The sequence below is a fragment of the Ostrea edulis genome, chromosome 2, assembly GCF_947568905.1.
Source record: "Ostrea edulis chromosome 2, xbOstEdul1.1, whole genome shotgun sequence".
Taxonomy (NCBI): domain Eukaryota; kingdom Metazoa; phylum Mollusca; class Bivalvia; order Ostreida; family Ostreidae; genus Ostrea; species Ostrea edulis.
This window is the reverse complement of record NC_079165.1, coordinates 5,130,620-5,141,787: the sequence shown is the minus strand read 5'-3', so window position 1 is coordinate 5,141,787 and position 11,168 is coordinate 5,130,620. Positions and strand designations below refer to the sequence as shown.

General features: G+C 34.0%; 1 protein-coding gene across 1 annotated transcript; it reads right to left on the bottom strand.

Moving 5' to 3' along the window:
- Window positions 1-846: 846 nt before the first annotated feature.
- On the bottom strand, window positions 847-5,731 carry LOC125680427 (fibrinolytic enzyme, isozyme C-like). Its single transcript, XM_056156641.1, has 6 exons — window positions 5,678-5,731; window positions 4,471-4,634; window positions 4,219-4,309; window positions 3,804-3,981; window positions 3,286-3,431; window positions 847-1,063 (listed from the first exon to the last, which is right to left on the bottom strand). The coding sequence occupies exons 1-6, from the start codon at window positions 5,729-5,731 to the stop codon at window positions 911-913; spliced, it is 786 nt and encodes a 261-aa protein (XP_056012616.1). The 3' UTR covers window positions 847-910.
- Between the last annotated feature and the right edge of the window lie 5,437 nt (window positions 5,732-11,168).

The window sequence follows — 11,168 nt, the reverse complement described above, 5'->3', positions numbered from 1 at the left end:
TTACTCTCCTTCGGAGTGAGGGCGACTAGTAACACTGGTCAGTAATTTTTATTACTCTCCCTCGGAGTGAGGACCAGAAGTAACACTGTTCAGTAGTAGTTATTACTCTCCCTTGGAGTGAGGACCACTAGTTACACTGGTCAGTAGTAGTTATTACTCTCCCTCGGAGTGAGGACTACTAGTAACACTCGTCAGTAGTAGTTATTAGATACCCTCCGTAGGAGTAAGGACCACTAGTAACACTGGTCAGCAGTAATTATTAGATACTTTCTCTGGGATTGAGGACCACTAGTAACACTATTCAGTAGTAGTTATTACTCTCCCTCGGAGTAAGAACCACTAATAACACTTTTCAGTAGTATTTATTTGATACTTTCCCTCGGAGTGAGGACCACTAGTTACACTGGTCAGCAGTAGTTATTAGATACTCTCCCTCAGAATGAGGACCACTAATAACACTGGTCAGCAGTAGTTATTACTCTCCCTCGGAGTGAGGACCACTAGTTACACTGGTCAGCAGTAGTTATTAGATGCCCTCCCTCGGAATGAGGACCACTAGTAACACTGGTCAGTAATACATATTACTCTCTCTCAGAGGGAGGATAACTAGTAACACTGGTTAATGATAGTTATTACTCTCCCTCGGAGTAAGAACCACTAGTAACATTGGCCAATATTGGTTATTAGATACTCTCTCTCATAGTGAGGGCCTCTAATTACACTGGTCAGTAGTAGTTATTAGATACTCTCCATCGGAGTGAGGACTACTGTAAGTGAGTGGACGGTTCCGGTCTTCCTTACCCATACTGTAAATTCTTCTATGTAAACCTTCTGGTCATAAGATAAATGTAACTCTGTGTACGTTCAAATTGCAATTTTTTTTTCTCGAATGAAGATAATAAAATCCGATTTAGATGTAATTTGCCATCCAGTCCAGATACTTGGAAACTCTAACATACACACTCGGGAATGATCCATCGCAGGTGCTGATGCCCCATGAGGTCACTCCGGCCAACATGTAACCACCATTCTTCAAGCAGACGTAGGGCCCCCCACTGTCTCCCTGAAATTCAGTAAAGCATAAATTATGGTAGGTAAGTTACAGATGCAGTGCTGTATTCCATTAGTGCAGCAAGTACTAGAGTGGATCATGAAAGTCCCTATCTCATAAAGATGTCCATACTGTCTTGTATGTATATTACGTATGTCTATGTATATTACAGTATGTTTTTGTATATTACAGTATTTCTATTTATATATATTACAGTATGTCTTTGTATAATACAGTGTGTCTATGTAGATAACATTATGTCTATGTATATTATCACAGTATGTCTATGTATATTACAGTGTGTCTATGTACAAATTCATATTACGTATGTCTATGTATATTATTATAATATGTTTATGTATATTACATTATTTTTATGTATAATACAATGTGTCTATGTATATTACAGTATGTCTATGCATATTACAGTATGTCTATGTATATTACAGTATGTTTATGTATGTTACAGTGTATCTATGTATAGTATAGTGTGTCTATGTATATTACACTATGTCTATATATACTACGGTATGTCTATGTATATTACACTACGTCTATATATATATATATATATATATATATATATTACAGTATGTCTATGTATATTACACTACGTCTATATATATATATATATATCAGTATACCTATGTATATTACAGTATGTTTATGTATATGACAGTATGTCTATGTATATTACAGTATGTCAATATGTATATTACATTATGTTTATGTATATTACACTACGTCTATATATATATATATATTACAGTATGTCTATGTATATTACACTACGTCTATATATATATATATATATATATATATATATATATATATATATATATATATATATATATTACAGTATGTTTATGTATATTACATTATGTTTATGTATATTACACTACGTCTATATATATATATATATATATATATATATATATTACAGTATGTCTATGTATATTACACTACGTCTATATATATATATATATATATATATATATATATATATATATATTACAGTATGCCTATGTATATTACAGTATGTCTATATATATTACACTATGTCTATATATATTACACTACGTCTATATATATTACACTACGTCTATATATATATATATATTATAGTATGTCTATGTATATTACACTACGTCTATATATATTACACTATGTCTATATATATTACACTACGTCTATATATATTACACTATGTCTATATATATTACACTACGTCTATATATATTACACTACGTCTATATATATATATATATATATATATATTATAGTATGTCTATGTATATTACACTACGTCTATATATATATATATATATATATTATAGTATGTCTATGTATATTACACTACGTCTATATATATATATATATATATATATTATAGTATGTCTATGTATATTACACTACGTCTATATATATATATATATATATATATATATATATATATATATATATATATATTATAGTATGTCTATGTATATTACACTACGTCTATATATATATATATATATATATATATTATAGTATGTCTATGTATATTACACTACGTCTATATATATATATATATATATATATATATATATATATATATATATATATATTATAGTATGTCTATGTATATTACACTACGTCTATATATATATATATATATATATATATATATATATATATATATTATAGTATGTCTATGTATATTACACTACGTCTATATATATATATTATAGTATGTCTATGTATATTACACTACGTCTCTCTCTCTATATATATATATTATAGTATGTCTATGTATATTACACTACGTCTATATATATATATTATAGTATGTCTATGTATATTACACTACGTCTATATATATATATATATATATATATATATATTATAGTATGTCTATGTATATTACACTACGTCTATATATATATATATTATAGTATGTCTATGTATATTACACTACGTCTATATATATATATATATTATAGTATGTCTATGTATATTACACTACGTCTATATATATATATTATAGTATGTCTATGTATATTACACTACGTATATATATATATATATATATTATAGTATGTCTATGTTTATTATAGTATATGTTATTACTGTATAATTGATTGATTGTTTTGATGTTTTCCGCCATAAAGAACATTTTTCAGTATTACTGTATGAAGAAATAGCAATATCATGTATTTCAATTGTGTATTGGTATTGAACAACTAACTTACATTGCAAGCTGATTTAAACTCTTCATACGGGCAGATATGAGTATCATAAATGGCGGCGCCGTTGACAGATGTCCACAAATTCTGACACTCAGTATTCGCGATATTAGTCATCTTAGCTTCCATCAAAACGTCGGAAGTGAGACCACCTAGAATACGAATTTCTTATAACAGTTATATGCATGCACTTTTGTGTCGTATTATATATTTTGTTTTTGCAAACCACCAATCGAATTCAAAATTCCAACATTATATCTATACACATACCTTGTCATATACAGTAAAACACACTTACAGCAAAGTGCTAGGGGCAAACAATTTGTATTTCTTATAAACGTTATTCTTTATATGCAGTTAGTTCACATGTTTTAAAACTACTTGGAATAGAAGATACTTTGCTGTAGGCGTGTTCACAGTATCTGTGTTGTACAATATTTATTGTGTGCTGAATGACATGAGTTTTGAACACACACTCTGTCTATAGGAAATTGACATTTCTTCATGGTGAGAAATACATGTACCTCCTGAAGTTCTCCCCCACCCCGTGATGTAGCAGTCATTTATGTTGGTGAAATACTCGTTAGAGTCAGTAGGTAAGGTGGCCAGTTCAATGTCTCCTCCTACGGAAAAGGGTGAGTCCAGTTCCAACAGGGCTATGTCATTAGAGAAACCGGCACCGCTGGAGGAGTACTGTGGATGCTGTAAATGTATAGACAAGTTATGGTTAAATTTCAAAATATAGCATAATAGCGTTATAAAGGCTTTCTTGATTTCCCCATCCATTGTCATTTGATATCATGCATGTTGGATTAATCAACAGACATTGCCTACGCGATCCTAACTGTCATTCCAGAAAGGAGAGAGAGACGAACATCGTGGTAATGACCTGAATGCTCAAGAATATCGAGTTTCTAAAAATGTAAATAAAAATTGTACCTCTATTATTCCGATGATGGTTCTAGTTTCCCCTGCCTCGCTCACTTTATGGATACCAGCTTCAATCCGCAAATTTCTACGTTGTTGCCCACTGCAGTTACAAAAGTTATATATACATATGTTTCTTAGAATGCAGGAATGTAACAAACGTTAAAACATTCAAAGAATTTATCAATGGCCAAATTATTTTGACATTCACACGACACGTGTGCCAAGAACAAGTACTGATGGCGCAAATATTTTTCAACTCACTCAACACAGTGTGCAGCAGTGACAACCCAGTTGGGTCGGACAAGAGATCCTCCACAAATATGATAAAATGTCCCGAATTGTTGTAATTGGAGGGACACCTGCCATGGCCATGCTCCTGGGGATGCTTCCTGACCGTTCACGATACGTTGGGAATGGTCCTGAAACTTAATGAGTTCACGTAATTTACTACTTGTAGCGGGTGTGTTAGGTTAACATTGTTCAATGAATGGGACTGAGAAATATAGTGTAGTATTAAACTTTGCCATGTAGATTTCATCAACGATTGAAAAAACAAATTATCTAATATTGATATTTTCTCGATCGGTCAATATGATTAGAAACGAAAAATTTCTCTGGACCATCGAAAAATAATAAAGAATCGATTCAATATAGAAGTTTCGATTATGATCCGATGTTGGGAAAACAAAATGTTATATTTATCTCGAAGTTACGTGGAGTTGAATGTAACGTTTTGTTTCGGTAGAGTCGCAGCCGATCATAAAGCTAGGAATAATTCATGATGACAAAACAAATTCCTTCGCGATTCTAATAATTTTCTACTCAGCGAATACCGTACTTCACAGATAGTTAAAGCATAAAATTGCCCCAAATAAAAAAGTGAATAATTTTACATCATTTTTGATTGCTTCTTGAAATATCTTTTCTTTACCGGTTATATACAATATCACTCCTGTGATGAGCTAATCTCATACTAAAATTCAAAATATGACAATGTTGAAAAACTTGGTAGTAACATTTCTTTTTTACCACAGGTCCTTGTGGAGAGGACTTCCGTTACCATTCTCGTGCCCTGTCTTGTTGAATACTCAATGTCATGAGTATTTTGCGTGTTTGTTTCGAAAAAGTATTTAACCTAAGAACTGTTTTTATTTTTTAAAAACCCCAAACAAACAAATCTCACATAAAAACCGTTTTCATAAATATCCTTTCTTTATAAAGGTACTGAAATTAAAGATAATACAAGGGGGTTTCCGAACGTTCTGTCCACAAACACCTGGGTTTTTTTTTATACTATATGTATATGTAATAAGCTTTTACTACCGTTGGTTTTAAAGCCAGCTCACGTAATATTTCCTTTGCAGGTTGCTAAATTTTAGGCTCCATAGTTGCACCTTAAAAAAGGACACATTAAAACATTTTATACGCTGGATAACACTCTGAGAAATTCAGTAATGATGATCCATACCTGACGAATATGCATAAAAACAACATTGGCTGGCAATCTTTCTTTATCAAACATCTTTAATTATCACCAGACCTTCCATCCTCCAATTCAAAAATTTCTCCTTTACTCTTTCTTAATTTACGAACTTATTATATTTTAACCCGTTTGATGAAATAAAGACGTAGAACTTACAGGAAATGCTGAGGAAAGCGATGATAACAGCAACCTTCATCTTGTTGGTTGGTTAGATGTTTTCTATCTACATGCACCCTCCGTTCCAGCAGCATTTTTATACTGTTTTGAAGATGTCCATATGATGCTTTCACAACTTTAGTGCTACTCTATAGTCATCTGAATGATTCTAAATAAAGAAAATCAACAACTGAGAACTAACCCATTCCTGTGTTAGAGAAGGGGGATATTTACATAGCAGATAACTTTACAACCGTCCGTTACGTGAAAGTCATGTAATTCTTATCTAATGGAAAATAAAGGTGATACATGTTTTACCGAGGTTGTAAATTATATAGCAAATTAATTTTTAATGACTGTTAATAAACTAGCTCTTATCCGTAGAAGAATTTGACTCTACTTTTTGGCACTCTATTTCCCCAAAATAGCTCTAGCAAATTTATCGTTATTTCGGTTTTCAAACATTTCGGTTGAGTATCACTGAAGAGACATTGTTGGTCAAAATGCGCATCTCGTGCCTCAAAATTGGTACCATAAAAGTTTTACATTATGACCTCTTGGTCGAGGCCTCTGCTGGTGCACTGTTAGTCCCCGAGGGACTCTATAGCCAAGTAGCGAAGTACTTCGTTACTAGCTTGATTATACTGGTGTATATTTAATTGCTGTGATAAAATTAAGAAATTCATCTCAAAATTAAGGATTATCTCCCTCATGCAAAGCTCTTATCGTTAGAGGAATTTGACTCCACCTTTTGACACTCTGTTTCCCCCTAAATTAGCTCTAGCAAGTTTATCGTTATTTCGGATTTCAAACATTTCGGTTGAACATCACTGAAGAGATATTATTTGTCAAAATGCGCATCTGGTGCCTCAAAATTGGTACCGTATATGTTTTACATTATGACCCCTGGGTAGAGGCCTCTGCTGGTCGACCGTTAGTCCCCGAGTGTCTCTATAGCTCAGTAGTCAAGTAGTTCGTTACTAGCTTGATTATACGGATGTATATTTAATTGCTGTGATAAAATTTAGAAATAAGGATTATCTCCCTCATGCAAAGCTTTTAACGTTAGAAGAATTGGCACTCTATTTTCCTCTAAAATAGCTCTAGCAAGTTTCTCCTTATTTCGAATTTCAAACATTTCGGTTGAACATCACTGAAGAGACACTATTTGTCGAAATGCGCATCAGGGGCATCAAACTTCGTACCGTATAAGTTTTACATTATGACCCCTGGATCTAGGCCTCTGCTGGTGGACTGTTAGTCCCCGAGGGTCTCTACAGCCCAGTAGCTTAGTACTTCGTTACTAGCTTGATTATACGGATGCATATTTAATTGCTGTGATAAAACTTAGGAAATCATTTCAAAATTAAGGATTATCTCCCTCATGCAAAGCTCTTATCCTTACAAGAATTTAATTGCACTTTTTGGCACTCTGTTTTTCTCTAAAAAAAATTCTAGCAAGTTTATCGTTATATCGGATTTCAAACATTTCGGTTCAGCATCACTGACAAGACATTATTTGTCGAATTGCGCATCTGGTGCATCAAAAGTGGTACCGCATACGTTTTACATTATGACCCTTGGGTGGAGGCCTCTGCTGGTAGACTGTTAGTCCCCGAGAGTCTCTACAAAGCAGTAGCTAAGTACTTCATTACTAGCTTGAAAATACGATGTATATTTAATTGCTGTGATAAAATTTAGAAATTCATTTCAAAATTAAGGAATATCGCCCTCATGCGAAGGTATTACCCATACAGGAATTTAACTCTACTTGTTGGCACATCTCTATAATAGCTCTAGCAAGTTTATTGTTATTTCGAATTTCCAACATTTCGGTTGAAAATCACAGAAGAGACATCATTTGTCGAAATGCGCATCCGGTGCTGCACAATTCTTACCGTATAAATATTACATTATGACCTCTGGGTCGAGGCCACTGCTAGTGGACCGTTCGTCCCCGAGGGTCTCTACAGCCCAGTAGCTAAGTACTTCATTACGATATTGAAAATACGGATGCATATTTAATTGCTGTGATAAAATTTAGAAATTCATTTCAAAATTAAGGATTATCTCCCTCATGCAAAGCTCTTATCCCTATAACAATTTGACTTCACTTTTTTGGCACTCTGTTTTCCTCTATAATAGCGCTAGGAAGTTTATCGTTATTTCGAATTTAAAACATTTCGGTTGAACATCACTGAAGAGACATTATTTGTCGAAATGCGCATCTGGTGCATCAAAATTCGTACCGTATAAGTTTTCATTATGACCCCTGGGTCGAGGCCTCTGCTGGTGGACTGTTAGTCCTCGAGGGTCTCTACAGCCCAGTAGCTAAGTACTTCGTTACTAGCTTGAAAATACGGATGTATATTTAATTGCTGTGATAAAATTTAGAAATTCATTTCAAAAGTAAGCAATATCACCATCATGAAAAGCTCTCATCCATACAGGTATTTAACTCCTCTTTTTGACACTCTGCTTTCCTCTATAATAGCTCTTGCAAGTTTATCGTTATTTCGAATTTCAAACATTTCGGTTCAGCATCACTGAAGAGACATCATTTGTCGAAATGCGCATCTAGTGCATCGAAAGTGGTACCGTATAAGTTGTACATTATGACTCCTGATTCGAGACCTCTGCTGGTGGACTGTTAGTCCCCGGGGGTCTCTACAGTCCAGTAGGTACGTAATTTGTTACTAGCTTCATTATACAGATGGATATTTAATTGTTGTGATAAAATTTAGAAATTCATTTCAATACTAAGCAATATCGCCCTCATGCGAAGGTATTTTTCATACAGGATTTTAACTCCATCTTTCGACACTCTGTTTTCCCCTAAAATAGCTATAGCAAGTTTATCCATATTTCGGATTTCAAACATTTCTGTTGAGCATCACTAAAGAGACATCATTTGTCGAAATGTGCATCAGGTGCATCAAAAGTGGTACCGTATCAGTTTTACATTATAACCCCTAGGTCGAGGCCTTTGCTGGTGGACTGTTAGTCCCCGAGGGTCTCTACAGTCCAGTAGCTAAGCACTTCGTTACTAGCTTGAAAATATGGATGTATATCTAATTGCTGTGATAAAATTTAGAAATTCATTTCAAAATTAAGGATTATCTCCCTCATGCAAAGCTCGTGTCCTTAGAGGAATTTTACTCCACCTTTTGACACTCTGATTTGCCCTATAAATACCTCTAGCAAGTTTATCCTTAATTCGGATTTCAAACATTCCGGTTGAGTAGCACTGAAGATACATTATTTATCAAAATGCGCATCGAGTGCATCAAAATTGGTACCGTAAAAGTTTTACATTATGACCCCTGGGTAGAGGCCTCTGATATTGGACTGTTAGTCCCCGAGGGTCTTTATAGCGAAGTAGCCAAATACTTCGTTGCTAACTTGATTATAGGGATGCATATTTAATTGCTGTGATAAAATTTAGAAATTCATTTCAAAATTAAGGATTATCTCCCTCATGCAAAGCTCTTATCCTTAGAAGAATTTGACTATAATTTGGCACTCTATTTTCCCCTAAAATAGTTCTAGCAAGTTTATCGTTATTTCGGATTTCAAACATTTCGGTTGAGAATCACTAGAGACAGATTATTTGTCGAAATTCGCATCTGGTGCATCAAAATTGGTACAGAATAAGTTTTACATTATGACCCCTGCATCGAGGCCTCTGCTGGTGGACTGTTAGTCCCCGAGGGTCTCTACAGCCAAGTACCTAAGTACTTTGTTACTAGGTTGAAAATAGGGATGTATGTTTAATTGTTGTGATAAAATTTAGAAATACATTTCAAAATTAACGATTATCTCATTCATGCAAAGCTCTTATTACTACAGGAATTTAAGTCCACCTTTTGTCACTCTGTTTTCCCCTAAAATACCACTAGCAGGTTTAACATTATTTCGGATTTGAAACATTTCGGTTGAACATCACTGAAGAGACATTATTTTTTGAAATGGGCATCTGGTTCATCAAAATTGGTACCTTACAAGTTTTATATTATGACTCCTTGGTCGAAGTCTCTGCTGGTGGACTGTTAGTCGCTGAGGGTCTCGACAGCCCAGTAGCCAAGTACTTCGTTACTAGCTTGATCATACGGATGTATATTTAATTGCTGTGATAAAATTTAGAAATTCATTTCAAAGTTAAGGATTATCTCCCTCATGCAAAGTTCTAATCGCTAGAGGAATTTGACTCCACCTTTTGACACTTTGTTTTCCCCTAAAATAGCTCTAGCAAGTTTATCCTTATTTCGGATTTCAAACATTTCGGTTGAGCATCACTGAAGATACATTATTAATCGAAATGCCCATTTTCCTCTTTAATAGCTCTAGCAAGTTTATTGTTATTTCGGATTTCAAACATCTCGGTTGAAAATCACTGAAGAGACATTATTTGTCGAAATGCTCATCTGATGCATGAAAATTGGTACCGTATAAGTTTTACATTATGACCCTTGTGTCGAGGTATCTACTGGTGGACTGTCTGTCCCCGAGGGTTTGTACAGCCTAGTAGTAAAGTACTTCGTTACTATCTTGAAAATGGGGATGTATATTTAATTGCTGAGATAAAATTTAGAAATTCGTTTGAAAATTAAGCAAAATTTCCCTCATGCAAAGCCCTTATCTCTACAGGAATTCGATTTCACTTTTTTGAAACCCTCTTTTCCTCTGTGATAGCTATAGCAAGTTTATCGTTATTTCGAATTTCCAATATTTAGGTTGAGCATCACTGAAGAGACATTATTTGTCGAAATGTGCATCTGGTGCATCAAAATTGGTACCGTATAAGTTTTACATTATGACCCCTGAGTCGAGGTATCTGCTGGTGGACTGTCAGTCCCCGAGGGTTTGTACAGCCCAGTAGATAAGTACGGCGTTACGATCTTGAAAATACGGAGGTATATTTAATTCCAGAGATAAAATTTAGAAATTCATTTGAGAATTAAGCAATATTTCCCTCATGCAAAGCACCTATCCCTTCAGGAATTCAACTTTCTGTTTTCCTCTATTATAGCTCTAGCAAGTTTATCGTTATTTCGGATTTCAAACATTTCGGTTGAGCATCACTGAAGATACATTTTTTGTCGAAATGCGCATCTGGTGCATGAAAATTGGTACCGTACACTATGACCCCTGAATAGGGGCCTCTGATGGTGAACTGTTAGTCCCCAAGGGTCTCTATACCCCAATAACCAAGTACTTGGTTACTAGCTTTATTATACGGATGTATATTTAATTGTTGTGATAAAATTTAGAAATTCATTTCAAAATTAAGGATTATTTTCCTGATGCAAAGCTCTTATCC

Coding starts and splice junctions, on each gene's coding strand:
- LOC125680427 (XM_056156641.1), bottom strand. CDS start 5,731: ATGTTTGATAAAGAAAGATTGCCAGCCAATGTTGTTTTTATGCATATT. Junction 3,982..4,218: donor CCATCATCGGAATAATAGAG/GTACAATTTTTA, acceptor ATACATTTACAG/CATCCACAGTACTCCTCCAG. Junction 1,064..3,285: donor AGTTTAAATCAGCTTGCAAT/GTAAGTTAGTTG, acceptor ACTGAATTTCAG/GGAGACAGTGGGGGGCCCTA.